This window comes from Mesoplodon densirostris, chromosome 1 (assembly GCF_025265405.1).
Source record: "Mesoplodon densirostris isolate mMesDen1 chromosome 1, mMesDen1 primary haplotype, whole genome shotgun sequence".
Lineage (NCBI taxonomy): Eukaryota > Metazoa > Chordata > Mammalia > Artiodactyla > Ziphiidae > Mesoplodon > Mesoplodon densirostris.
Genome location: NC_082661.1, coordinates 18,583,752 through 18,611,558, shown reverse-complemented (window position 1 = coordinate 18,611,558; position 27,807 = coordinate 18,583,752). Strand labels below are relative to the sequence as shown.

At 43.0% G+C, this 27,807-nt stretch overlaps 1 protein-coding gene across 1 annotated transcript in view; it reads left to right on the top strand.

Moving 5' to 3' along the window:
• The window catches only part of ACSL5 (acyl-CoA synthetase long chain family member 5), a 43,497-nt gene extending 17,960 nt beyond the window's left edge, over positions 1 to 25,537 (top strand). The window contains exons 3-22 of the mRNA XM_060099592.1: positions 2,176 to 2,281; positions 7,258 to 7,322; positions 7,442 to 7,543; positions 9,392 to 9,491; positions 11,047 to 11,225; positions 12,003 to 12,035; positions 12,124 to 12,175; positions 12,977 to 13,050; positions 13,375 to 13,452; positions 14,552 to 14,686; positions 16,014 to 16,148; positions 16,667 to 16,762; positions 19,738 to 19,810; positions 20,089 to 20,177; positions 20,461 to 20,577; positions 22,050 to 22,193; positions 22,813 to 22,914; positions 23,391 to 23,462; positions 23,852 to 23,998; positions 24,963 to 25,537. Of these exons, the coding sequence (XP_059955575.1) occupies positions 2,176 to 2,281; positions 7,258 to 7,322; positions 7,442 to 7,543; positions 9,392 to 9,491; positions 11,047 to 11,225; positions 12,003 to 12,035; positions 12,124 to 12,175; positions 12,977 to 13,050; positions 13,375 to 13,452; positions 14,552 to 14,686; positions 16,014 to 16,148; positions 16,667 to 16,762; positions 19,738 to 19,810; positions 20,089 to 20,177; positions 20,461 to 20,577; positions 22,050 to 22,193; positions 22,813 to 22,914; positions 23,391 to 23,462; positions 23,852 to 23,992 (1,893 nt within the window). The 3' untranslated portion in view covers positions 23,993 to 23,998; positions 24,963 to 25,537. The remainder of the gene's footprint in view (positions 1 to 2,175; positions 2,282 to 7,257; positions 7,323 to 7,441; positions 7,544 to 9,391; positions 9,492 to 11,046; positions 11,226 to 12,002; positions 12,036 to 12,123; positions 12,176 to 12,976; positions 13,051 to 13,374; positions 13,453 to 14,551; positions 14,687 to 16,013; positions 16,149 to 16,666; positions 16,763 to 19,737; positions 19,811 to 20,088; positions 20,178 to 20,460; positions 20,578 to 22,049; positions 22,194 to 22,812; positions 22,915 to 23,390; positions 23,463 to 23,851; positions 23,999 to 24,962) is intronic.
• Positions 25,538 to 27,807: the final 2,270 nt, after the last annotated feature.

Here is a 27,807-nt window from a genome sequence, read left to right as displayed (position 1 = left end):
CTTTCCTGCTTCCCTTCCTGCTCTATCTCAGTTAAATGCATCTCTTCTTACCCAATTGCCTAAAGTTGAGTTGAATCATCTTTCATTCTTCCTTCTTCCTCAGTCCATCTATGTAAGTAGACAGCAAGACCCCATCTTTCTTTTCTAGAAAAAGAACTTCATTTCTTTTTCTTTTTTTTTTTTTTTTGTTTTTTTGCGGTACGCGGGCCTCTCACTCTTGTGGCCTCTCCCGTTGCGGAGCACAGGCTCCGGACATGCAGGCTCAGTGGCCATGGCTCACGGACCTAGCTGCTCCATGGCATGTGGGATCTTCCCAGACCGGGGCACAAACCCGTGTCCCCTGCATTGGCAGGCGGACTCTCAACCACTGCGCCACCAGGGAAGCCCAATTTTTTTCTTTTTCTTTTTTTTTTTTGCGGTATGCGGGCCTCTCACTGTTGTGGCCTCCCCCGTTGCGGAGCACAGGCTCCGGACGCGCAGGCTCCGGACGCGCAGGCTCAGCGGCCATGGCTCACGGGCCCAGCCGCTCCGCGGCATATGGGATCCTCCCAGACCGGGGCACGAACCCGTATCCCCTGCATCGGCAGGCGGACTCTCAACCACTTGCGCCACCAGGGAGGCCCTTCTTTTTTTTTTTAATTTTTATTTTTTAATGGTTGTTTTTGGCTGCGTTGGGTCTTCGTTGGTGTGCGCAGGCTTTCTCTAGTTGCAGCGAGCAGGGGCTACTCTTCGTTGTGATGCGCGGGCTTCTCATTGCGGTGGCATCTCTTGTTGAGGAGCACAGGCTCTAGGTGTTTGGGCTCAGTAGTTGTGGCATGCGGGCTCTAGGGCACAGGGTCAGTAGTTGTGGCGCATGGGCTTAGTTGCTACGTGGCATGTGGGATCTTCCCAGATCAGGGCTCGAACCCATGGGCCCTGCATTGGCAGGCAGATTCTTAACCACTGCATCACCAGGGAAGTCCCAAAAGAACTATATTTCTGATGTCTTGACTTAATGTGACATCTGATGGAAATCTCCTGATGCTTCAGATTAAGTCAGATCTCTTGTTATAGCCTCATGGATTACCTGGTACTTTTATAGCCCTTATCTTGGTAGTCATTTCCAGTTTTGAATGCTTATTTAATTGATGCCTATGCTTCTCTAAACTAACTTTCATGGGGGTTGAACCATGCCTATAGCTCTTACTGCAGCTCCAGGATCTAAATCAGGGCCTGACCCTGTACTTCCGCTGACACTAGACAAATCCCTAGGTGCTCCCTCTTTCTCAGATACCCTGTTCTCGAGCTGCCCACCAGAATCTTCAGTGTGCTTTCTTGCCTCTGTACCTGCTTTTTTTCAATTTAGTTGAAGTATAGTTGATTTATAATACCGTGTTAGTTTCAGGTGTCCAGCATAGTGTTTTTTGTTTTTTTTGTAGATGATATTCCATTATAGGTTATTGTAAGACACTGTATAACTCCCTGTGCTATACAGTAAATCCTTGTTGCTTGCTCTGTGCCTTTATTCAGGCTATTCCTTCACTTTGAATTATCCTCCTTTCCCTCTGCTCTATGAAACCACATCATTTTGGTAAATGCTTACTTATCTTCAAAGTCTCTATTGAAATATTATTTCTTCTCTGTAGCCTTTCTACTTGATACAGAATTGTTCACTTCATTCATCTCCCAAAACAGTTATTACAGCATGTACATCACAGTGTTATATTTGCATGTTTTTCCCTTCTCACCCTACCCCAGCTCCAAAAACTCTCGTTTATGGGGTGCTCATGGGCAGTAATTTTGTCTTAACTCACTTTGCATCTACAGTAGTTGCCCAGTGACTGGAACATAGTATGCATTTGATAGATGTTTAAACTTAACGTGATTTTTTAAAAATGATATAACTATAATATTATCTCTTTTGTGTGTGTGTGTGTGTGTGTGTGCACTCATGTGTGTGTATGCCTAGGGAGGTGGGGGGAGATTGCCAAAAACATAACTGTGACAATCTCTGGATTTCTCTGATATGAAGACACCACAATTTTGAGATTTAAAACATTGATTGATTGAGTACTAAAAGGGTCATCGCTGTGACCTCAATAGTCAGTGTTTATGTTCTTTTCAGTTCAATCCATAAGGGTTTGGAAAGGGTGGGGAAAGACTCAGTCTTAACCTAAACTTGGTCTTGTGTCTTAGGGAGGAGCACGGAGAGGTCCTTGCCAGGACAATGGCCTAATACGTTACTACTTCTCAGATGCCAAGACGATGTATGAAGTTTTCCAAAGAGGAATTGCTGTGTCTGGTAAGCGTGGACATCTCACTTTGCCTGTAAGACCAAGGTGGGGTCCTGCTCCATACCTCTCCTTCCCAGTCTCACTTCTAAAACTCTAGCTGTTTAAATGTGGTGGTCCAAGAAGAATCACAAATACAGCGTGGAGGGGACGTGAGCACAGTATCAGGATGGGTGCTGTAAACTGTCTAGTAGGACAGACTTGGGTTTGAAACCCAGTTCTTCTATTTCCAGCTGTGCGACTTTACATAAACCACTTTGCCTCTCTGAATCTGTTTCTCACTTAACACAAGGAGAACTTCCTGGCCAAGTTGTTGTTAAAGAGTTAACAGTAGGAAAGTATTTTGATTAATTCACTAGTACATTATATTTGTTTAGGAACATGCTTTTCATAAATGCAATTCCCTGCATTATAGAATCTGAGCCAGAATTAGTATTCAGGCCTCCTGACTTCTTACCTTGCCCTTGGCCCCAGTGCCATACTGCTGGCCCATGCTGCTGCCCATAGTATCACAGAAGGTAATTATCTTTTGGACTTTCTTAGAAACATCATCACATGACCTTTGGTAGGGTCATTTGGAAAATATCAAGGCTCAGTAATTCTATCTTGTATCATTGAACATGATGCTAGGTACACTAGTTTCCTTTCAAAATCAACTGGCTGATAACTCTCCCTATAACTTTTTTTCTTTTGGGTGATACTCAGTCCAGGCAGAGGTTTACCTCTGTGACTTCTTATTCCTTCCCTTCTGCCTTTTAATTATGACTACCACAATATTTAATAATCGAGTGCTAACCAGCCTATCATATTGCACGGATATCATCTACTTTATCTTCCCTACATTACAGGGATTAGTTGCTGTCACCCCATTTTAATTTATTTTTATTTTTAAAATATTTGTTTGTTTGTTTGTTTTGGCTGTGTCTCATCTTAGTCGCAACATCATTTGTTTGGGTTTGGTTTCTTTTGGCTGCGTTGGGTCTTTGCTGCTGCGCGCGGGCTTTCTCTAGTTGCGGCGAGTGGGGGCTACTCTTTGTTGTGGTGCACGGGCTTCTCATTGTAGTGGCTTCTCTTGTTGCGGAGCACAGGCTGTAGGTATGCAGGCTTCGGTAGTTGTGGCACATGGGCTCCGTAGTTGTGGCGCACGGACTAAGTAGTTGTGGCGCAGGGGCGTAGTTGCTCTGTGGCATGTGGGATCTTCCTGGACCAGGGATGGAATCCATGTCCCCTGCATCGGCAGGCGGATTCTTAACCACTGCGCCACCAGGGAAGTCCCTCACCCCCATTCTTTAAAGCAAGGAAACAGAGACTCTGAGATTCGGGAACATTTCAAAGGAGACAGAGATAGAAAATGTTGACACTGATACTGAAATCTACATCTGTCTGTCTGGCTAGATTATTCTAGTTTACGTCAGCTCTTAAGTGTTTTATAAAAGTTGTTGCACCTCCAGACAATGAAAGGTTTTTGTAAAGGAAACTTCTATCTGAAGTCTCTAAAGGAGACTGTACTTACTATTTCTGGCCCCAAATTAGTACTGATTTAGACTTCCAGGCAAATAACAAACACAAACCAATGCAACCATTAGTTTTATTTATATGACAACTTAAGATAGTATACAGCTAATACAATAGAGTTTCCTTTGGGATTTTCCATTTTTTGAAGTTTTCTTCACTGAGCATGTGTTGTTATTGTAACTAGAAACAAGTCATTGAGCATGTAATATGTGACACATAACACTGCTTCATTTAGAAATTTTATTTCAATACTCAATTAAAACTAAACAGATAAAGTTAAAATGGCTTCTCATGTAAGTAGGCTTGAAAAATCCAACCTGGCTATTTCCATAGGAAAATGACATGTCTGTTTACAACTGGGATTGAATACATCAGCCCTAACCTCTATCTTTAACCCCTAGCCAGTAGATGATCCATGTTGAGAATCACCTGCAGATAATGTTTAAAATATAGATCCTCTGGCTCCACCTTGTTGTTTTTTTAAATTTAATTTTATTTATTTATTTTTGGCTGTGTTGGGTGTTCGTTGCTGAGCGTGGGCTTTCTCTAGTTGGGGCGAGCAGGGGCTACTCTTCGTTGCACAGGCTTCTCATTACGGTGGCTTCTCTTGTTGTGGAGCACGGGCTGTAGGCATGTGGGCTTCAGTAGTTGTGGCACGCAGGCTCAGTAGTTGTGGCACACGGACTTAGTTGCTCCGCGGCATGTGAGATCTTCCTGGACCAGGGATCGGACCCGTGTCCCCTGCATTGGCAGGCGGATTCTCAACCACTGTGCCACCAGAGAAGCCCTCCATTGTGTTTTACTGAATTAGAATTCCAGATAGTTTGACCTAAGAATATGAGTTTTTAACAAAGCCTTCCAGGGATTCTGCGTGCCAGAGTTTCAACTCTACCCAGCTTTGGGACCCAGTTTTGCTGAGAAGTTGTTAATGGGTGGATTCTTTTTAGATGGCCACATCTTAGAACAGAAGATCTAAGTTGCTTAAGTTAATCAAAGGCTAGGCTGTTGCCTGGTCAGGACTTTGGCTAATCAGACTGAAGCTGATTAGGGCACAGAGTTTAATGAAACCCCAGTTGGGTGCCCCTTTGGGCCAGTTATTTGACTTGTTCCTTGGTCATGGGCCTCTGCTAGTATTTTCATCAACAGGGAAGTGCTAAGGAGATGCAGTATAGTTTTTCCCACCTTCATCAGCTCTGCCACTTACTGAGTGAGCTTGAAGCTGTCTAGCCCTTCATGATTCTTGGTACCATGGGGAGAACAGTAGTTATTGGGAAGACCCAATGAGTTAAAATGCCTAGCACAGAGTAAGCTAGGTACCATAAATGGTACTTATCACTGATGATTAATGTCAGTACAAACAATCCCATTGGTGGAGCACCAGTGGCACACACTCTAGGCTGGAGCAGTGGCTGTGAACTCTAAACAGGACTTGCCTGGCTTCAGGGAAAGTCTCAGTCTGAGACTCGACTTCTTGAGCGTTCATGCAGCTGTTTCAGCAGAAAGAAAAAGAACTAATGTTTCCTGTGGACAGTCTCCATATTCTTTTTTTTTTTTAAATATCTCTTTAATCAGAGTGGCTATCTCTTTCCTGCTTTCTTTCCTTTTTCCTCTGTCACTTAGTCTGGAAGTTCACTTATTTACCTCTGAATTCCTAGTAACCTTCTCTTTGAATGCTTCCTCTTGGCTAGACCAGAATTCCTCTTGGCAATTTGGCTAAATCCTCTATGTAAAATTTCCTTCTCTTCTGCTTTACTATTTATAACTCAGTCTCATTCTGGCTTAGATGTGGGGTCTTTTCGGCCAGTTAGAGTTGTTCCTTAGCCTAACAAATACCATGACTTTCGTGGCTTCTGTGGCTGCAATTACTATTTACTCTAGTAAGTGGATGTTCCCAGACTTATTGTAATTTTAAATAAGGCTGAGTAGTTTCAATGTTCAGAAGTGTAATTCTTCTATTGTCAAATGTAAGACAATAAATGTGAGCTGTAAAAATATCGATGGCCAATGTGTGTGTACATGTGTGTTCCTGTATGTACTCGTATGTGTGTGTGTTCTTTATGAGTCTCAGTATCTCAGAAGACACGCTCATACAAACGGGCAAAGTACATTACCAGATAAAACTTAACCAATGAGGGAAAAGGTCCCACTTTAATAGCTGTTAAAGAAACCTAGACTAAAGCAATAACTTTCTAAAAATTTTTTTATTTTATTCATTTATTTATTTTTGGCTGCTTTGGGTCTTAGTGGTGGCCCACGGGCTCTTTTCGTTGTGGCGCGTGGGCGTCTCTCTAGTTGTGCGGGTTTTCTCTTCTCTGGTTGCGGTGCACGGGCTCCAGGGCGCGTGGGCTCTCTAGTTGTGGCACACGGGCTTAGTTGCCCCACAGCATGTGGGATCTTAGTTCTCTGACCAGGGATCGAACCCACGTCCCCTGCATTGCAGGACAGATTCTTTACCACTGCACCGCCAGGGAAGTCCCTAAAGCAATAACTTTTAAAAGCTATTTAACCAGAAGACATATTAAACAGAGACTATTTAGTGTCTGTGACGTGATATATTGCTGGTTGGAGAAAAGCAAACCGTCACAGCTGCTTCACCAAGCAATGTGGGGCCAGGTATCAAAACCCTGAGCCGTCTGACCAACCACCCTCACTCCCGGCTGCTGCCACCCCTCCCAACACAGTTATTTCGTTTAAAATACTCTATTAAGAAAAATGTCTAACTTTGAAATGATCAGCTGGAAACTATGCATCATACCATTACCATTACCAAGATTGAGGTGTCAATCTTGGAAACAATCTCAATGCCCATAATGAGATAAATTCAGCTATACAGTAGCACCCTTCATTACTTGGCCATAATAAGGCCATTGACATCTCTACAGAGAAGAAATAATAACAGGGGAATATTTATATCAAATGGGGGAAGGAAGCAGGATACCAAACTATACATGTGGAATGAATATAACCCTGTAGAACTATCAAAGGAAGTATGAAAGAAAATATCAGCCTTAATAATGGTGTTTATGTGATGAGATTATGGATGACTTGTATTTTGGTTTTCTTCTAACTTTTTATGAACATATATTTCTTTCATTGTAGGGAAGCTCAATCCAAGATTATCCGATATAGTCTATTAGTGTTTACTTGTGGGCTTTTGTTTGTTCACGTCATGTGGGCTAGTCCATACTCATGGCTTTCCCCAAATGCCTGTTACCATGGAGGTCACACATTCCAACATGGAACCACCCTTGTTTTGTAGCATTTCCCAAGTGTTTCAAATGTAGTTTGCAAGGCTCCCTCTGCCTTTGAGAACTGAGTACTTACTGTGTTTGAATTTCCTTGGCACATAAGAGAAGCTCGCATCTTTACTGGATTTATCCTTTGTGTCTTGTCTCTTCCTAACCTTCTTTAACCTTCTCTGGTCCAAGAATTTGCAACTGGAGCTGATTTTCATTTAATGTTATGTTTTTAGACAATGGGCCTTGCTTGGGATATAGAAAACCAAACCAGCCCTACAGATGGCTGTCCTACAAACAGGTAAGTCAGGCCCATGATTTTGGATAAATTCTTTTGCTTGTGTGGTATCTTGAGCTAATATGATCTCTTTTGGGTCTTGACTGCTTTTTTCTCTCTCTCTTTACCTCTCTCACTTGTAGGTGTCTGATCGAGCAGAGTACCTGGGGTCCTGTCTCTTGCAGAAAGGATATAAGCCATCACAAGAATACTTTGTTGGCATCTTTGCTCAGAATAGGCCAGAGGTAACCATGCTGAAATTAACTCAAGGAAATGAGTCAGGGCTAAGTCTAAAGACTTTAAACCCTACCCCAAATCCAGCACTCTGACACTTGCTGATGACTTATCAAAGCTGTGTAAAGACCTCAGATTCTTTAAATATTGTTCCACTTAAAAGTTACAGTGCAGGACCTCTTTAATCCTGGTTGAATGTCTAGTGCTATTTGCTAGGTGACTGGACTTCTCTTACATGTCCCCCATTATGTATCATTTTAAGTCAGTCTGTTGTATGAAGAAAATAAGGAAGCTATGAAGGACTGGCAAGTAAGAGCTTGAGGATGATGTGGAAAGGGATGAGTTTGTACTAGAATTGGAACTTGCACATTGTACATGAACTAGCAACCAAGGCATCCATTGCTACTGAGACCAGCTGTAGCCATCTTTCCACAGTGAGTTGAAAACAGACTTTAGACATTAAGATGATTGGAATTAAGCTTATCTTCAAGTTCAAGTTAAGTCATTAGACCCAATATCCTCAGAGAAAGCCTTTGTATGTTTCAGAAGAGTTGGATGACATGTGCTCACCCGAGCCAGTTGCTTAACTAAAAATCCAAGAGGGCCCTGGCTGCACTTTTAGGTGCATCTACATACTTCATCTTCATTACACCGAGCCTCAGTAAGAAGAGATATCCTTGACTCTAGCTCAGGAACTTAACACCAAACCTAGTATCTTTTTTTTTTTTTTTTTGCGTTATGCGGGCCTCTCACTGTTGTGGCCTCCCCCGTTGCGGAGCACAGACTCCGGACGCGCAGGCTCCGGACGCGCAGGCTCAGCGGCCATGGCTCACGAGCCCAGCCGCTCCGCGGCATATGGGATCCTCCCAGACCGGGGCACGAACCCGTATCCCCTGCATCGGCAGGCGGACTCTCAACCACTTGCGCCACCAGGGAGGCCCCAAACCTAGTATCTTAATCTACTAGGGCTTCCATAACAAAATACCACAGACTGGTGACTTAAACAACAGAAATTAATTTTCTCACAGTCCTGGAGCTTGGAAGTTCAAGATCAAGGTGTCAGCAGGTTTGGTTTCTTCTGAGGCCTCTCTTCTTGGCTTGCAGACGGCTGCCTTCTTGCTGTGTCCTCACATGACCTTTTCTCTGCCATCCCCTGTGGTTCTTTCTCTTCTTATAAGGACAACAGTTATATTGGATCAGGGCCCCATCCTTATGACCTCATTTAACCTTAGTTACCTCCTTAAAGGAGCTATCTACAAAAACAATTGCAATGGGGTTAGGGCTTCAACATGAATTTTAGGGGGAACACAGTTCAGTTCATAATGCCTAGACTGACCTTCAAGGTCCACCATTAGCAGATTCCGGCCCACCTTTCCAATTCATTTCCTGTCACTTTTTATGCTTTCTGATGTGTACTTAGTGATGTCATGTGGTCCTATCTTTGTTCATTCACTTCCTTCTTCCTTGAATACTTTCTCTGCCTCCATCTCCATGACCAAATCCTACCTGTCCTTCAAAGCCCTGCCCAATTTCCATCACTTTTCCCAAAGCAGTCCCAGATAGCCTACCCCACCCCTGAGTGTGACTCCACCTCGACTCCCTAATGCTTTCCAAAACACTTATGGATAGAACTTATTACACTCTCCCTTTGTTTTATAGTTGTTTCTGCACCTATCTTATCTTCTTTATTTAATTATATTTTATAGCATCAACCATGGCAGTCCCTAGGGCATCACAAAAAAGGTGATTTTTTTTTAAACCAGAGCCACCAAATAAGCATTTGTTGACTAAATGACTGAATTAGTACATTTCCTTTTCAAAGCATAAGCTATTCCTTATTTGAACTTCTCTCCATACAGTGGGTCATCTCTGAGTTTGCTTGTTACACGTACTCCATGGTAGCTGTCCCCCTGTATGACACCTTGGGAGAAGAGGCCGTCATATACATTGTCAACAAGGGTAAAACTTTGCTATTACAGTTTTTTTAACATCTTTATTGGAGTATAATTGCTTTACAATGGTGTGTTAGTTTCTGCTGTATAACAAAGTGAATGAGCTATATGTATACATATATCCCCATATCTCCTCCCTCTTGTGTCTCCCTCCCACCCTCCCTATCCCACCCCTCTAGGTGGTCACAAAGCACTGAGCTGACCTCCCTGTGCGATGCGGCTGCTTCCCACTAGCTATCTATTTTACGTTTGGTAGTGTACATATGTCCATGCCACTCTCTCACTTCGTCCCAGCTTACCCTTCCCCCTCCCCATGTCCTCAAGTCCATTCTCTACATCTGCGTCTTTATTCCTGTTGCTATTACATTTTAACTTGATTCTTTCTTGATGCTGAGTAATTCCTCATTATCTGCTTTTGTTAACAGACTTAGAATGCTGTGACCAGAAAAATGCTCAAGTCTCTCTTGTCCTGTAGTACCTATGATATAATTTAGAGGGAAGTTACAAAAAGCCCATGAGGCAGGGATATAATGAGATAGAAGTTTCAATGAAATGCTTCAAGGTAGTGTAGTATGACAATATAGTTTAGCAATAAGACTATTTTTGCTGGCCACCCTGGATGAAAGGCCACAGAGTTAGTGAATAACTTTTTTTTTTTTTTGCGGTATGCGGGCCTCTCACTGTTGTGGCCTCCCCCGTCGCGGAGCACAGGCTCCGGACGCGCAGGCTCCGGACGCGCAGGCTCAGCGGCCATGGCTCACGGGCCCAGCCGCTCCGCGGCATATGGGATCCTCCCAGACCGGGGCACGAACCCGTATCCCCTGCATCGGCAGGCGGACTCTCAACCACTTGCGCCACCAGGGAGGCCCAGTGAATAACTTTTTAATTGACTGTATCACTATGAAACTACTAGTTTAATTTCCTATTCTTATAAATCAAAGTCAGTATAGCTCACCAACATGTACCAATGTCCATGCTGAGTCTGTGGACCAAATTACCACTGTTAGAGAAACACGTTCAAGTTCAATGGGCAAATAAGACATATACTAGATGTTACTTTCTGTCCCAGAACTAGTAGATTAAGTGAGTAGATCCATTTGAACTATAGACATAATCAGAAGGTTTCTATTTGTGTAAACAAGTATCAAAGCAAATGCTAACATTAAAAATCATAAATGCTTGTCTGCTAAAATCCCACTTGCCTCCTCCTTTGCCTTCTAATTCCTCCTCCCCTCTCCCCTAGGTAAAACACACTGGCAGGACCATATCTACATGATTCATACACGTTGTCCATATTCTTAAGCAGAAGGAATTTTGTGGCTCCTCTAGAAACTATAAACTGTTAAGCACATGCAAGGAAATTAAGTGATTCTGTTTCAGTTAAGCTTATTTATTATCAGTGGAATGTTTCCGGTTTTATACATTACAAATCTGATTTACAGACATCATCTCCTTTGGGGACCCAGTAGCTTTGAAATTTTCAAGAATCTCTTCCTCTTTGCAAGACAATCTGGTACACAGCAAAGCAGGAGGGTAACCCCCTGCCCTATTTCTGCTTTCAGCTGATATCGCCACGGTGATCTGTGATACGCCCCAAAAGGCATTGGCCCTGATTAGGAATGTGGAAAAAGGCCTCACCCCAGGCCTGAAATTGATCATCCTCATGGATCCCTTTGAGGACGACCTGAAGAAGAGAGGGGAGAAATGTGGAGTTGAGATCTTATCCCTGCTTGATGCTGAGGTATGGGTCTGAAAGTCAGCTCACAGCTGGAAGGCTCGTCTGATGCTGTGGGCAACTTGCAGGACTTCTATACAAGGGAGCAAGCTGTTGTTCTCCAGGGTGGAAGGAGAAGAGTAAATTACACTCATGCTGTGAAGCTTTGGGAATCATTTCCCCAAGACCACTCAGAAACCATGCCAGTGGGTGAGGAAGGTCTGTGGTCAGTGTGCACAGACTTCCAAGTAGAGGATTTATAAATGCAGAGGCTAGGGGCCAGTTAAAGATAGGATCCTGGAGCCAGGCTTCCTAGGTTCACGTTCCAGCTCCACATCCATTAGTTAGGTGACCTTGGGCCAGTTGCTCCACATCTTCCTTTCCCCCTCTGTAAAATAAGGATGAAATAGTCCTTACCTCACAGAGGAGTTGTAAAGAGTTATATGAGAGAATATAAAGTGCTCAGGACAGTAATATAAAGTGTAGTAAGCCTTGAAATGTTAACTGTTCATTTTATTCAAAACGATTTAGCAGTGGTCCTAGAAGACTGAACCATAGGAGTCTGATGAGAAGTTTGGACATTTGGGATCGGCCCTCTTGAGTTGATATTCTAGAGAAAACTTATACTCTACCCCAAGGCTTCCATTGTACCTGAATGTTGCCTTCTGGGCCTGATCCAGGTTGGAATTTTGGTTGTATTCCCACAGAGGTGTTCTCAAGCAAAAGGGAAAGGGAGGGCTGTATTTGTCCTAAGTCTTCCCAACTCAACTAATGTCTTTCTTTCTTGGTTTCCTGTTCATGCAGAATTTAGGCAAAGAGAACTTCAAAAAACCCGTGGTAAGTTTTCTTCTGCCCAAATTTGAGTCTTTCCATATTCAACTTTCAAAGCTCACGGTAGACTAAGCCCTTGTGCTTTCTCCTCCAGCCTCCTGCACCAGAAGATCTGAGCATCATTTGCTTCACCAGTGGGACCACAGGTCAGTGCCCAGAAAGTTGCCCCAGAGGCCCCTGGTCAGCCAAAAACATGGCTTGAGCCACTGACCACTAGTGGGCTGGTAAAAATACCCTACAATAAGCCCTATCCATAGGGGGTTATAATCTAAGATTTCTGAGTACAGATGCCTGCATAGAGAAACCTATGCATAAGCAAATAAATGTCACTGAACACAGTGGGAGCTGTTTACATGCTATGGAATTCAGGGCTCTTAAAGGTGGCATCGGCAAGTCAACTTTCTCCCCCAGCCCAGACTCTCTCAAGTTGACATCACTGGAGTGGTTTCACTCAATCAAGATAGCCCAGTGGTAGTTCTACACAGATCACTCCGTGTCCTCTTTCTCCCCTGTATGTAGTTACCTAGCTATTAGAACTCAATAAATTTTAACGTGATCCACGATGATCTAGAAGTTATATCCATTCCACTGTGCCCAGTTTATAAAGTGATGGCTAGGTAATGTTGTTAGATCTGAAGTCTTCAACATGAAAACAGCACGGGGAGGGGGGCGGGTTACTTGGGATTTTCTCTTTGACTGTGTTGCTGTCGGTGACTGTGGCTATGCCCTGTGTGGTAGCACAAGGCTAAGGCTGCAGTCAGAAGTAGAATCTCTGGAGGCATCAGTCATTCATAAGCCGAGCCATACACTGTTCATAAAAAAAACACAGTGACAGGAGGAGCTCTCGGCTCCCTGGAACAGAACCAATCGCATGTAGCTTCTCATTGCAATGCCAAAGGCTACCTATTAGCCATTTAACAGGTCTTTCCACCTCTTGTTTCCTACAGGTGACCCCAAAGGAGCCATGTTAACCCATGAAAATATCGTTTCAAATGCTGCTGCTTTTCTCAAATGTGTGGAGGTCAGTGGTCAATTGAAAAGGAGGCCCTCGTTAAAATGGGAATCTGTCATAAGATTTTAAAGTTAGAGGAGGCAGAGGGGGAAGAAACAGGTTGAAGGCCTGAGTGTGGACAAATACTGGTGCATCTTTGTCTAGAGTTTTGCTCTTTTAGGGTCACTGCAGATCTCTGCACTCGGTGCAGTTAGGGCACCCCTTAGAGTTGCACAGTGCACACCTGTACAACTGTATGCAGCGGTCCTAGAAAGAAGAAGTGTTTAAATCTTCTTTGGAAGAGAAAGTTGGCATTAATCCAATGTTGTCTCCTTTCCATTTCCTGATCCATAGTATACTTTTGAGCCCAGTTCTGAGGACGTGACCATATCCTACCTCCCCTTGGCTCATATGTTTGAGAGGGTTGTACAGGTAAGGATCCTATATTCCTAGCAGGTATGTGAAAAGAGGGTCCTGACTTGCTAGTCCCACGTTTATTCCAAAGGCAGCTCTGCAACATTTACAATCTTTTCTCTAACGTGAAGGACAGGGCAGAGAGTTGGCATGGCTGAGTCCTAATCTTGGCATCACCCCTAACCTGCTGCAGAACCTTCCTCTGTTGAGTCTGTGTGTGTCCCATGGAGCAAATGCTTCCTCTCGCCTTCACACAGGGTGCCTGCAAGTCCAGGGAGCTCATAGCCGGGAGCTTACTATCTACCCTCAATTCTGAGCAGGGATACGAGGCATTGTTTTTTCTTTTTTCTTTTATTTGGGTTAGAATTTTTGAAGACCTAGGGTTAGAGAAAAGGAGTTCCCCACAGAGGGGTGGAGAAGGAGCCTTTGATCCAGGTAAGGTGTCCAGAGTGTTTAAGGTGGAGCTGTTGAGGACTGTGCAGCAACTGGGGGGGAGAGCTGGCCTTCTGTGAGTGGACGCCAAGCTTTTAGGCTACTCTGAGGCTGATTTGAGAACCGAAAGCAAAAACACTGGTGTTATTAGGGTTGGAAAATCCTCTCTCTGATCCATGCTTAAATACCTCTTCAACCAGCTTATCTGTTGATGCATGAAATGCCAAAATGGAAGATTCAGTTCCTTGGGCTAAAGTGTTGATATCTGATTAATAAAATATCAATTCTAATAAGCATATTTTTTCACATTTTATCATTTCTGAAACTGAGATGGTCTTACAATTGTAAGCATGTTCTAGTTTGAGTGGCAGTGTTTTTTCTTAGTGCTACATAACGAATGGTCTCTTACAAAGGATGATGCCTTAGACCCTCACCCAGAGCTGTGGGCAGAGTAGGGCTGGGCCTTCAGTCTCACAGTCTGTCTTACCTGTCCCGCCACCTCAGCAGAAGGGAGTTTCCATCTTGCCTAGGGGGTAGGGTCTCAGAGTTCTGGGTACATGAAACTTCAGGGTCGGGCGTCCTGTCCAGAGAAAAGTGCCCATGGACATCCTCAATTCTGTTCCATACAGGCCCCACCCAAAGTGGTCCTTTGGCTCTGAGCTCTGCTCTTTGGTTTTGTTTTTAGGCTGTTGTGTACTCTTGTGGAGCCAGAGTTGGATTCTTCCAAGGAGATATTCGGCTGCTGCCTGATGACATGAAGACCCTGAAGCCCACCGTCTTTCCTGCGGTTCCCCGACTCCTTAACAGGGTCTATGATAAGGTGCTAACCTTGCTTCTGTTGGGCTGGCCCTGAGCTGCCGGAGCTGTCTGGGGCTTAGGCCTGACTAAAGCTCTTAGGAACTCTATGTTACTAAGAAACGTGCTCCACTTCTACCCCAAACCCCTACCAGCATCCACTTATAGCCACACGTACAAGTGCAGCCATGAAAAACCATAACAGGTGAAACTCCCTTTCCTCTGGATGAGATTACTTGGATGTGATCTGGAGAAAGAGATTAATTCAGAGAGTTGGGGAGCCCCTCAAAATTCAGCTGACTTACTGGTAAATTGTTACTCTGATTTCATAACACTTACTGGTTTAGTGTGCTTCTTGCTGAGGTGCCAGGCCCCACGGTAAATATTTCATATGCATTCCATCATTTAATTTCTACAAAAGCCCAGGAAATCATGCCAACACTTATAATCCCTTACAGATGAGGAGACTGAACCTTGGAAGTTAAATAACTTGCCCAGGGTCAGATCTAATAAGGAGTCGGGCCAGAATCCCACTGCCACATAGCAGTTTTAGCTGTCATTGATCACTGCTCTGTTCTTCATTAAGGTTGGCAAAATGGTGATTTTTCTAATCCAAGCATTTCTCTTGCCTTCATTAGCTGAGATTCTTCCATAAAGGCATGAAAATTATTTGATTTTTTCCTTTATCAGTCTTCAAAATAATGAACTGGTACCCCAGCGATCTTCAAAAATGGCCAGTGGGATGTTTTCTTTCTAATGTTATGATACTACATACATACATATGATACTGAATCAAAAGTCCTAACAGTGGTACCCAATCAGCTGTTTAATCAGTACTCCCAGGTAACTTTATTATAGATAGATGCTGACTACCTTTTGAGGACATGCTATCTGAGTTGTCAAGGTTGTTTGCTAAGGACAAGGAATTTGGAGGAGCTGGAGCTCTGTGTGTATGTACTAAGTTCGCTTATTTCTTTTATTTATTTATTTATTTATTTGCGGTACACGGGCCTCTCACTGTCGTGCCGTCTCCCGTTGTGAAGCACAGGCTCTGGATGTGCAGGCTCAGCGGCCATGGCTCACGGGCCCAGCCGCTCCACGGCATGTGGGATCTTCCCGGGCTGGGGCACGAACCCGCGTCCCCTGCATCGGCAGGCGGACTCTCAACCACTGCGCCACCAGGGAAGCCCCACTTCTTTCTTAGTGTGGGCTCATCATTATTCAGCACACCAGTGCATGAATAAGAGCCTCTCTCTTCTGAAGCTAGGAGGCACTATGTCTTGCTCACTGATGAATGGCCTTGGTGAGTATCTCCAATAGGTTTCCAACTAAGAGGAGCTGTCACTCTGCAGGTACAAAATGAAGCCAAGACACCCTTGAAGAAGTTCTTGTTGAACTTGGCTGTTGCCAGTAAATTCAGTGAAGTGAAAAAGGGTATCATCAGACGCAACAGTTTCTGGGACAAGCTCGTGTTTGCAAAGATCCAGGTACGTTGGGTAGATTATGGATGGAGCCAGGTAAGTATCTGGGCTGCCCACTGACTCAGCACACTCTGCTTTTCCTTTGATGGTCAAGCATCTCTTTAACTGGAGAGCCTTTTGCACTTTCTGTGTTCACTCACCTTTTGAGATCTCTCCTGGACAACTTTGTCACTAAAGGGATTTGGTCAAAAAGCAGAAAGTGGATTTTTCTTAGGTTCTAGCACTCTCATTCTCTTAGGTGGTCTGTTGAGGTTGTAGGTAATTTGAAGGGCCCAAGAATACAAATTATCTGAGGAAAAAAAAAAACTGCAGGTCTGGTCCCAGCTATGGATGGTGGTGACAGTAATAGCTAACATTATAAGTTCTTTTCTACAATGCTGGACCCTATTCTAAGTGCTCCGTAAATTAACGACTTTAATTCTCATGACAACACCAGGTAGGTAGGCTGTCCTACCCATTTTGCAACACAGGAAACTGAAGCAAAGGGAATAGTCTTCAGCAGGTCTTTTGTGTCTATTAAACAGGAAAGCCTGGGCGGGAAGGTTCGTTTCATGGTCACCGGAGCTGCCCCCATCTCCTCTCCTGTCTTGACGTTCCTCCGGGCAGCAATGGGATGTCCGGTAAGCCGAGCACCTTTTTTTTGATGATAGCTTATTTCACTTTTGCACAAATAAAGCTCACTATTTAAATAAAAATGAAAACACAGACGAAAAGTACCACAGAGAAAGTCAGCCAAAATCTCAAAATCAAGTGAAAATACCCTTCCAGTCACCTCTGAATGCACCTGTGTACAGAAACCTTTACACAAATGGCATCAGTACTAACAAAATTTTGCCATTTGCAGCAACATGAATGGACTTGGAGTGCATTATGCTAAGTGAAATAAATCAGACAGAGAAACACAAATACTGTGTGATATCACTTACACGTGGAATCTGAAAAAATACAACAAACTAGTCAATATAACAAAAAAAGCAGCAGACTCACAGATATAGAGAACAAACTAGTGCTTACCAGTGGGGAGAGGGGGAGGGGCAAGATAAGGGTAGGGGAATAAGAGGTACAAACTATTAGGTATAAGGTAAGCTACAAGGATATATTGTACAACACGGGGAATATATCCAATATTTTATAACTATAAATGGAGTATAACCTTTAAAAAACAGCATCAGTGGGCTTCCCTGGTGGCGCAGTGGTTGAGAGTCTGCCTGCCAATGCAGGGGACACGGGTTCATACCCCGGTCCAGGAAGATCCCACATGCTGCGGAGAGGCTGGGCCCGTGAGCCAAGGCCGCTGAGCCTGCGCGTCCGGAGCCTGTGCTCCGCAACGGGAGAGGCCATGGCAGTGAGAGGCCCGTGTACTGCAAAACAAAAAAACAAACAAACAAAAAAAACAGCATCAGTGTTCTAAAATACTTATTAAACAGTGCCTCATTAACATTGCTCCTTGTCAAATAAACATCATTTTAATGGTTTTGTAATAGTTTATTGAACGTACCCAAATAAGTAATCTCCTATTGATGGACACTAGAGTTGTTCACCACTTTTTTTTGTTATTATAATCAAGCGATAAGGATACTTGTGTATATTTATGCAATTATCAATTTAGGATAAATCCTTACAAGTGGGGATTATTGGGTCAAAGTATATGGGTTTTTTACATGTTAATGTAGATTTTCACACTTCCCTCCAGAAAGGTCTTGTCTTTTTTATGCATTAATGCAAATAATGCACAAGTCCTGATATCCCCATATTCTTGCTAGTGCTTTTTCAGTCATTTAAATCTTAGCCAATGAGAGACATGAAAAATCTTATTGCAACTTTGTTTCTTTTATTAACACTAAACATCTTTTCTACTGCTTATGGGCACTTGTATTTCTTTCATGAATTACTCGATTACTTCCTTATAGAAAAATGAGCAAAGGATAATTTGGTTCTCTTTCACCTTGCTTCCTAGGAGTTCTTCGTATGGTCATAAAATCAATCTTTGTTGTGTTAGAAATATTTTTCCTAGTCTCACCTTTTTGCACTGTGTATTGCTATATAAAAGTTTCAAATGTGTATGTAGTCAGTCACCTTTTCTATGTGGCTTTGTAATTGTTTAGACAGGCCTCCTAACCCTCAATATTGCATAAATCTGTTTTCGTCCAGATTTTCTGGTAGCCTTATGGTTTTACTTTTTTCCAAGTAAGTCTCTGCTCCACCTGGAATTTAGTAAATGGGCTTGAGTACAGATATAGTCTCATATTTGTTTTTCCACAAACGGCTAAGTAGTTCATTCATTCGGCCAACATGCACAACATGAATGAAACAACGGCCTAAAAGAGAAAAACAAATACTGTATGCTAACACATGTATATGGAATCTAAAAAAAACAAGGGTTCTGATGAACCTAGGGGAAGGACAGGAATAAAGACGCAGACGTAGAGAAAGGACTTGAGGACACGGAGAGGGGGAAGGGTAAGCTGGGACGAAGTGAGAGAGTGGCATGGACATATATACACTACCAAATGTAAAATAGCTAGCTAGTGGGAAGCAGCCACATAGCTCAGGGAGATCAGCTCGGTGCTGTGTGACCACCTAGAGGGATGGGATAGGGAGGGTGGGAGGGAGATGCAAGAGGGAGGGGATATGGGGATATATGTATACATATAGCTGATTCACTTTGTTATACAGCAGAAACTAACACACCATTGTAAACCAATTATACTCCAGTAAAGATGTTAAAAAAAAAAAAAAGGTTCTGAATTGATGCCAAGGTCAGAGTTCCTCTGGTCTTTCAAACTAGCATCCTCCTGGCGAGTCTTAATACCTTCCTTTCCCTCAGCTCCTAAAACCAATAGGTAAGAAGGTCCTATTGCCACAGCCCTCCCAGAAATGCCTTCCTCTCCTTCTCCACCAGCTCTGCCTATGACAGGCCATAGCCCCACTGCAGCCCATGCTCTTAGGTCCCCACATCCCCTCTCCAGTCAAGATTATCCTTTATACCAGGAGTGGGTAAACTGCAGCACAAGCTAAATCTGGCCCGTTGCCTGTATTTATAAGTAAAATTTCAGTGGAACACATCCATACCCACTTATTTACATATCGTCTACTGCTGCTTTGGTGCTACACTGGCAGAGTTAAGTCGTTGAAACAGAGACCAAGTGGCTCACAAAGTCAAAAATATTCACTATCTGGTTCTATATACAAAAAGTTTGCCAACCCCTGTTCCATACCACAGCTATTTCCCTTAAAAAATGCTACTCACTTTCTTCAGCTCCTTCAGTAGCACTCCATTGCCTTGGTTCAAGTCTGGTTGCCATTGGGTTGCCCATCACTCAATGAATAACTTGCTTTTTTCCATCAGCCTGAAATGCCATATTTCCCAAAGTATAGTATGTTTCCATACTTTGGTCTATTTCTGGACCCTTTTGGTTTTTGAGTGAATCCACAGTTGTAAAGATTTAGCAGTTCAGGCATAAATTCAAGGTATTAGGACACTAAGTGTCCTCCAACTCTCAGAGACCTTGCTTTCCTCATGTCTTGCCATAGGGCATGGCCAGCTTCTGCTTTATCTTGAGTAAGTCTCAAAGCCCTTCTTTGGTTTGCGCAGGTCTATGAAGCTTATGGTCAAACAGAATGCACTGCTGGCTGTACAATTACATCACCTGGGGATTGGCAATCAGGTAGGTTCTTTGTCAACTGGGCCGGAGGCTCAGTGGTTGGGAGGAGTTCTAGATGAACTAGGATGCAGGCGTTTAGATAACCTCAGTGCTGTGGATGAATGTGGCAGATGCCAAACCTAAGCTCTGGTCCAGGGCTTCCTATCTTGGCTCTCCAGCACTGGTGCCAGATGACTTTTCAGTTTTATTCTTTTAGAGTCAATCCATAAATATCTCTGAAATACGGCTGGAATTATCACCGTTTCACGGTATCCTGGCTGATTCAGTATGGTGTGTTTTAGGCCACGTTGGAGTCCCCATTGCTTGCAATCATGTGAAGCTGGAAGATGTGGCTGATATGAACTACTTTGCAGTGAACAATGAAGGAGAGGTGGGTAGGCTGTGCCGGGCAGTCATTTTCAGACAATCATAGTGGGGATGTTTGCATCAGAAAAAGCACACAATTGTGAGCAGGTTTGTGTTTGATTCTATTCAGAATTTTAGCAAGGAATTCAGTGTCTCTGAGCCTAACTTTCCAGTCCCCACAATGGGGATTAAAATCTGGTGCTCTTCATACATTAGTGGAAAGCATCAAATGATTCAAGGTGGTAGGAAAGTAGGTGTTTTGCAGCAGCCTTTGCTATTGTCACCACCTTGTACCATCTTATGTGCAGATCTGCATCAAGGGTACCAATGTGTTCAAGGGATACCTGAAGGACCCTCAGAAGACACAGGAAGCCTTGGACAAGGATGGCTGGCTTCACACAGGAGACATTGGTCGCTGGCTCCCGGTGGGTGTTGCTTCAAAACTTCTGGGAGTCCCTACAGAGGAAAATTAGGTGACTTTTCCAAAGAAGGAGTGTAGTAGTCTATTTTGTTGTTGTTGTTGTGATTTTTACTTTTATTGAGGAAGAAGCTGTGATAACTCCATGGGCCTATAGTGTTTGCCTTTTATGAGTTTCAAAGGGATGTTTCTTTCCATTTATATATGGAGACATATCAAAACAAGGATGCAGGATTTCTAAACAAGGTGGATGCAGAGGCTAGTTTTTGCCCCTCGGTGACCTTCACAGCCTCTCTTGGTGGAAGACACTGAGACTTTTTAAAAGCATAGCTTGCTAACAATTGGCAGTAAGTAGTCTCTGTCAACCCCCTGTTTTCCTAAGAGAGGAAATTAAGGCATGGTAATGATGGAGCCTTAAACCCCTGTGGAGGATATTCCAAGAGCTTTCCTCTCTGGAAGGTTTTCGTCTACTATGTGCTGGGGGAGCAGGAATGTAACCAGATTTAAAACTCCCTTCTTGCTCAATATTCTCAAGATTTAAGTGATATTCAAGGAATATTTGACAACAGATCTCTAAGAACACTGGTCCTAATGATGTATTTCATAGATTTGGGTCTAGTGGTATTTTGCTAACAGATCTGTTTCTGTATAACGAGTTCTCAGTTCTAATAAGCCTACAACGTAGACAACAGATGTGTCCTCCCACTGGAGTTGTAAAGGGCTGAGCCTTATTAATCACTTTCAGATAATGTCTGTTAGGCTGAATTGATGGCTAATTTCTTGAGTCGGCCTTGTTAATGGTTCCAAGGTTGGTTCAGTCTGCTGCGCTGTTCAGGGTGTGATCATGTGGACTGTATTTGCCACTTGTCCCAATTCTATAATTCAAATCCCTAAAACCAATTAGCCCAGAGAAATGAAGCTGCAAATGACCTCTGGTGGCTGGTCAGAGAGCCCTCCCCAGCTCTGCTTCTGTCCTAACAAGCACAATTACTGACTTGCTTGATTAGCGGTGGCACAGTAGAGCTGTATAGCCTGCTCCCAGATCTAACAGGAGGGATACAGAAAAGGGAGTCAAGGAGGGGGAGAGCTAATTCAAAAGTCTTAAAAAAGATAACACCTTCCCTATTCCTGAGGGTTCTGGAAAAGGAGTAATTGGAAATTAAGTTGTTAGAAATTCAGAGCTGCAAAATTTCTTCGTTGGATGAGGCAACCATTTACACAATGCCAGTGGGTCCGAGGGACATTTTCCAAGACTGCCCACTGACTCTTCAAAGACACACGCAGTATAGACAGGTTTTGAAGAAAGCTGCCTTCCTCCCCTTTCCCCAAAGCCAAAAAAGAGAAATGAAAGATTGCCCAAAGGTCAATGGAGAGGTCAAGTTTAAAGAAGGAAGATTACCTCTGACTTCACCTCTCTCTTCACTGACATCACTCAATAGGGCTCAGAAACACTGATGGTGTTATCTCTGTCTCCTGCAGAATGGAACTCTGAAGGTCATCGACCGAAAAAAGAACATTTTCAAGCTGGCCCAAGGAGAATACATTGCTCCAGAGAAGATAGAAGATATCTACATCAGGAGTAGCCTGGTGTCGCAAATTTTTGTACATGGGGAAAGCTTATGGGTAATATATATTGTCTTAACAGCAGCCAGTTTCAGGCACAGACCATGCCAACTTCCATAGCTAAAGGAAATCTGTACAGGTAGATTTAGGATGAGAAGATCTGAGCTTATAAAACTAGAGAAATGAAGCCACACTCCAAACCTCAAATAAGGCACTATAAATGAAAAAAAAATTCTTTGAAACTATGATAGACTCTGTAAACAAGTCAGTAGAACTGTTAAAAGTTATACTAAAGGGTAGCCATTCACCAGAAGAGCCCCATGGTGCACTTCGTTTCCACTACAATAGGAGTTCTTCTGGCACAAACTGTCTTATATATACTGCACTTGAACTTAGCTTCTTGGGAGTGGGGGAGGATTGATATGGACAGGCCAGAGATGCTTTAAGCTTAATGTTGAGCTCCACTTCTATTCATGTTTGAATAGAACAGTTTTGTAGAGATGTTGAGTGGGAAAATGCGATCAGAGTTCCATGAGGGTTTGAAATATATGGTGAGAAAACTGTAGGACGCCAGCACTGAATTTCAGGGCTTGGGAACAATCATGCATTCTGAGGTAACGCTTTCTTTCCCCACTGCGGGGCAGTGCTGCGCTAGTTCACATGCCTGTTTCCTTTCCAGTCATTCCTAGTAGGAGTGGTGGTTCCCGACCCAGATGTGCTTCCCTCATTTGCAGCCAAACTTGGGGTGAAGGGCTCTTTTGAAGAACTGTGCCAAAACCAAGTAAGTCTCACTCAGAAAAGCCTATGCCCACCCATGGGCCCGTCGTGGGAGGGGAAGGCCTCCCCAGCTTGGGCACCCACAGCTTCCTAGAGCCTCCTCTCTGGAAGAACAGACCCTTGCTGGGCGTGGACTGACTGCTTTTTTATTAGACTGGAAGAGAGGATGGGGAGTTTAAAAACAACAACCAAAATCCCTATTCTTTTTATAGTAGCATGTGCATTGTGGAAAAAATAACTGGAAAATGGGGAATTAAATAATGCCATCCAGAGAAAACCCCTGCTACCATTTAGATGTTTTTTCTTCCCATGACTTACTTTCTTTGAGCAACATTTAGGTATCACATGTGCTTGCACATACCCCCATATCCTGCTTTTATCCTGACGAGCTTAGCAGGCATTTTGAATTGGTTCATGCTCAGCCTTTCCTTTAGGCTCTTTTTCAACAGCCATGCTCTGAGCTATGTTTTACACTCCTAGGTTATAAAGGAAGCCATTTTACGAGACTTGCATAAAACCGGGACAGAAGGTGGCCTTAAATCCTTTGAACAGGTATGTACGACTCGTGTTATCCTGGTCTCTCATGTTGTAAAGTTTTAAAGTTCGCATTTATAATGGGGTTTAACATTTAAAAGTACAGTTTCCAAGGAACTGATTTTAGAGGTACTATTAGCCCATTAATGACACTGACCTTTGCATTTACCTGTCCAGCCCCTTCATGCTGTTCATTATTCCTCCTCCTTCTCCACTCATGTCTTTCCCAAATTATTAGTGTGTGAGAATGGGCATGTGTTACCTTTCTCTTTACCCTCCCACTTCATCAACGCCACTTTTATAAGGGGAAATATTCTTTAAGCGTCTTCACGTAGCATTTAGAGGGCTCTGCAGAACGGTCCACATCACTATTAAACACGTGTGTACGTGTGCATCTTCTCTTCCAGGTCAAACGCATCTATCTTCATCCAGAGCCATTTTCCATTGAAAATGGGCTCTTGACACCAACCTTGAAAGCAAAGAGGGGAGAGCTTGCCAAATACTTTCGGACTCAAATCAACAGTCTGTACGAGAAAACCCAGGAATAGGTTAAGGTACTTACGGCTGCGAGGGGCTCAGAGGTAGCCTGCCTTGTGGGAATATGGATTAGAAACTAATCTTACATTCATTTTTTTTTGTCTTTCCTCCTGTCTGTTGTTGTAGCTACCTACTAAATTATAAAACCATAGTTTTGGGCTTCCCAGGTGGCCCAGTGGTTGAGAGTCCGCCTGCCGATGCAGGGGACACGGGTTCGTGCCCCGGTCTGGGAAGATCCCATGTGCCGCGGAGCGGCTGGGCCCGTGAGCCATGGCCACTGAGCCTGCGCGTCCGGAGCCTGTGCTCCGCAATGGGACAGGCCACAATAGTGAGAGGCCCACATACCGCAAAAAAAACAAAAACAAAAACCATAGTTTCAGGGCTTTTTAAAAATATTAAGTGAGAGAACTTACCATGTGGAAGCTTAGCCTTGAACTAAATAACTCTTGTCCTTCCCATCTTAAATGTTGCTGACATTTAGGGCTACTTCTATCAAGATACCTTTCTTCAAGGTCCATTTGTATCTTTGTTCCTTCCTTGTGATCTCCAACCTTTATAAGTGATAACTAGTTCAAGGGCCAAAGTGACCCTTTGGGAATTCTTCCGTGTTTTCTAGTAAACCTAAATTGTTGGCAGTCTCAACATTTAGGCCTTCCAGTGTTCAAATTAAGAGAACTTTAAGTTCTGAAAAGCTGTTTATAATTCATGTTTTCTAACCATTCCACAAAACCACTAACATTGCGTTTTCAGCTATCACAATATTAATTAATCATATCTGTGAGACAAATTTCTTCTTTGTACTTCTGTGTCCACTGAAGTTTGTGTCCAGAAGGGAAAACTTTGATCACTGAGCATTTCCTAAACCCTGTAGTTTCTCTGACTTGGGAGAATTTAAAACTGGGCCTATGATATTTTGTCCAAAAAGTATGTTCTAAAAGTGTTTTCTGCAGTATACCTGGTAACTGAACCTCTTCCCGACAGTTTGCTGCTGAGCTGGAAGCTGTGGGGGAAGGAGCTGAAACTCATGTCAAGTGCACTTTTCCAGTAAATGAAGCAAGCACTGAGTAACAACCTCCTGAACTGGGAATGAAGACCTATGGGCAAGCATGAAGCCTGCACAACAGGCTTACCTTCTGGGAAGGAACTGACTGATCTTTCCTCCCCTGACTCAGTTCCTGCTGTACCTTACACCCCTTCAACACATGCTGCTTCCACTTGTAAATGTTAAGCATTCAGAATAAACCACTGCAGATAGCTTAAGCTGTGGTGTGTGTTTCCCCACAGACCGTGATGAGAACCAGCCTCAGACGGGACCCCTTAACAATCATGTAAGCTAGCGGCTCTCAAACTTGGCTACACACTAGAATTACCTGGGAGTTTAAAAAGATATTGAGGCCTGCGTGACACTTAAGGGATTCTGACTAACATGGTCAGGGGTACAGCCTGGGCATCAGGATTTTTAAAAGGTCCCCAGGTGATTCTAGAATGCCACCAGGTTTGATAGCTACGTTGAAGACCAGGCCTTCTTATCCCACAGCTGTGAATAATAAAATAAATACCAGTCGAACCCTAACTCCAACTGAGCACAATTCATGTTCTTTCTCCTTTATCATCCAAGTAGTCTTGAACAGTGTTCCTTTCTGGTCTCTCACCGGAATTAAGGAGAATGTTCCTGGATGGTCTTTCTAGACCCTGAGCCCAGAAGAGCTGAGGAAACGTTTATTCTTGGATATTTGAAACAGAAGGGCAGGCAGGAATTAACTTCCCTCCATGTCTAACTCCCACTGTCTCCCTGACCTCCTCTCACACACCCCCTTCACTCATTCCAACTGCACCACACTGGCTGCCTTCCTGTCCTCAAACATGCCAGCCACATTCCAGCCTGTTGTTCTGCCTAAAATGCAGATACTCCCAGAGACATGTGATCTGTCCCCTCATCCGCTTTAAATGTCACCTCCATCAGACTGTCCCACCTGCTTTCTTCATAATATATGACTCCATCTGACATATATTTTACTGTCTGTCCACCTCCCTACCCCTCACTGGAATGAGGCCGAGTTGTGCTTCATTCATTGATGAATCCCCAAGTGCCCTTCCCTTATTGTTAACTGTTATAAGCCAGACACCCAAAGCTCAAGTTCCCTTCCTTGGAAAGAATTACTACTGGAATAGGTGACTACTATAATTCTACTCATGTGTTTAGAAGAGCCCAAAAAATAGCTTTGTATACTACAAAGCTACAGTAATCAAAACAGCATGGTACTGCCACAAAAACAGACACACAGATCAATGGAATAGGATAGAAAGCCCAGAAATAAACTCATGTGCTTATGGTCAATTAATCTATGACAAAGGAGGAAAGAATATACAATGGAGAAAAGACAGTCTCTTCAATAACTGGAGCTGGGAAAACTGAACAGCTACATGTAAAAGAATGAAATTAGAACACTCTCAAACACCATAACAAAATTAAACTCAAAATGGATTAAAGACCTAAATGTGGGACTGGATACTATAAAACACCTAGAGGAAAACATAGGCAGAACACTCTTTGACATAAATCACAGCAATATCTTTTTGGATCCATCTCCTAGAGTAATGGAAAGAAAAGCAAAAATAAACAAGTGGGACCTAATTACACTCAGAAGCTTTTGCATAGCCAAGGAAACCATAAACAAAAGGGCAACCTACAAAACAGGAGAAAATATTTGCAAAGGATACAACCTACAAGGGATTCATTTCTAAAATACAGAAACAGCTTATACAGCTCAATATCAAAAAAATAAACAACGCAATCAAAAAAGGGGCAGAAGACGTAAACAGACATTTCTCCCTACAGATGGCCAATAGGCACATGAACAGATGCTCAACATTGCTAATTATTCGAGAAATGAAAATCAAAACTACAATGAGATTTCCTCACACAGGTCAGAATGGCCATCATCAAAAAGTCTACAAATAAATGCAGGAGAGGGTGTGAAGAAAAGGGAACCCTCCTGCACTGTTGGTGGGAATTGGTGCAGCCACTATGGAGAAGAGTATGGAGGTTCCTTCAAAAACTAAAACTAAGTTACCATATGATCCAGCAATTCCACTCCTGGGCATATATCCAGAAAAGTTGAAAAAACTAATTCAAAAAGATACATGTGCCCCAATGTTCATAGAACCACTATTTACAATAGTCAAGACATGGAAGCAACCTAAATGTCCATGGACAGATAAATGGATAAAGATGTGGTATATAAATGCAGTGGAATACTACCCAGCCATAAAAAAGAATGAAGTAATGCCATTTGCAGCAACATGGACGGACCTAGAGATTATCATACTAAGTGAAGTCAGACAGAGAAAGATAAGTATCATATGATATCACTAATATGTGGAATCTAAAAAAATGATACAAATGAAATTATTTAAAAAACAGAAATAGACTCACAGACATAGAAAACAAACTTACGGTTACCAAAGGGGAAAGAGGCAAGGAAGGATAAATTAGGAATCTGGGATTATTAGATACACAATACTATATATAAAATAGATAAACAAGAACCTACTGTATATCACAGGGAACTATATTATGTTGTAATAACCTATAATGGAAAAGAACTAAAAAGAATATATGTGTATATATATACATATATATATATAACTGAATATATATACACACATATATATATAGATATATATATATATAACAATCACTGCTGTACACCTGTAACACTGTCAACCAATTATACTTCAATTAAAAAAAAGTCTCCTAGAATCCTCTCATCTCAATATGCCATTAATTGGGTAATTTGAGGCAAATATGTATGTCTTAAGATTC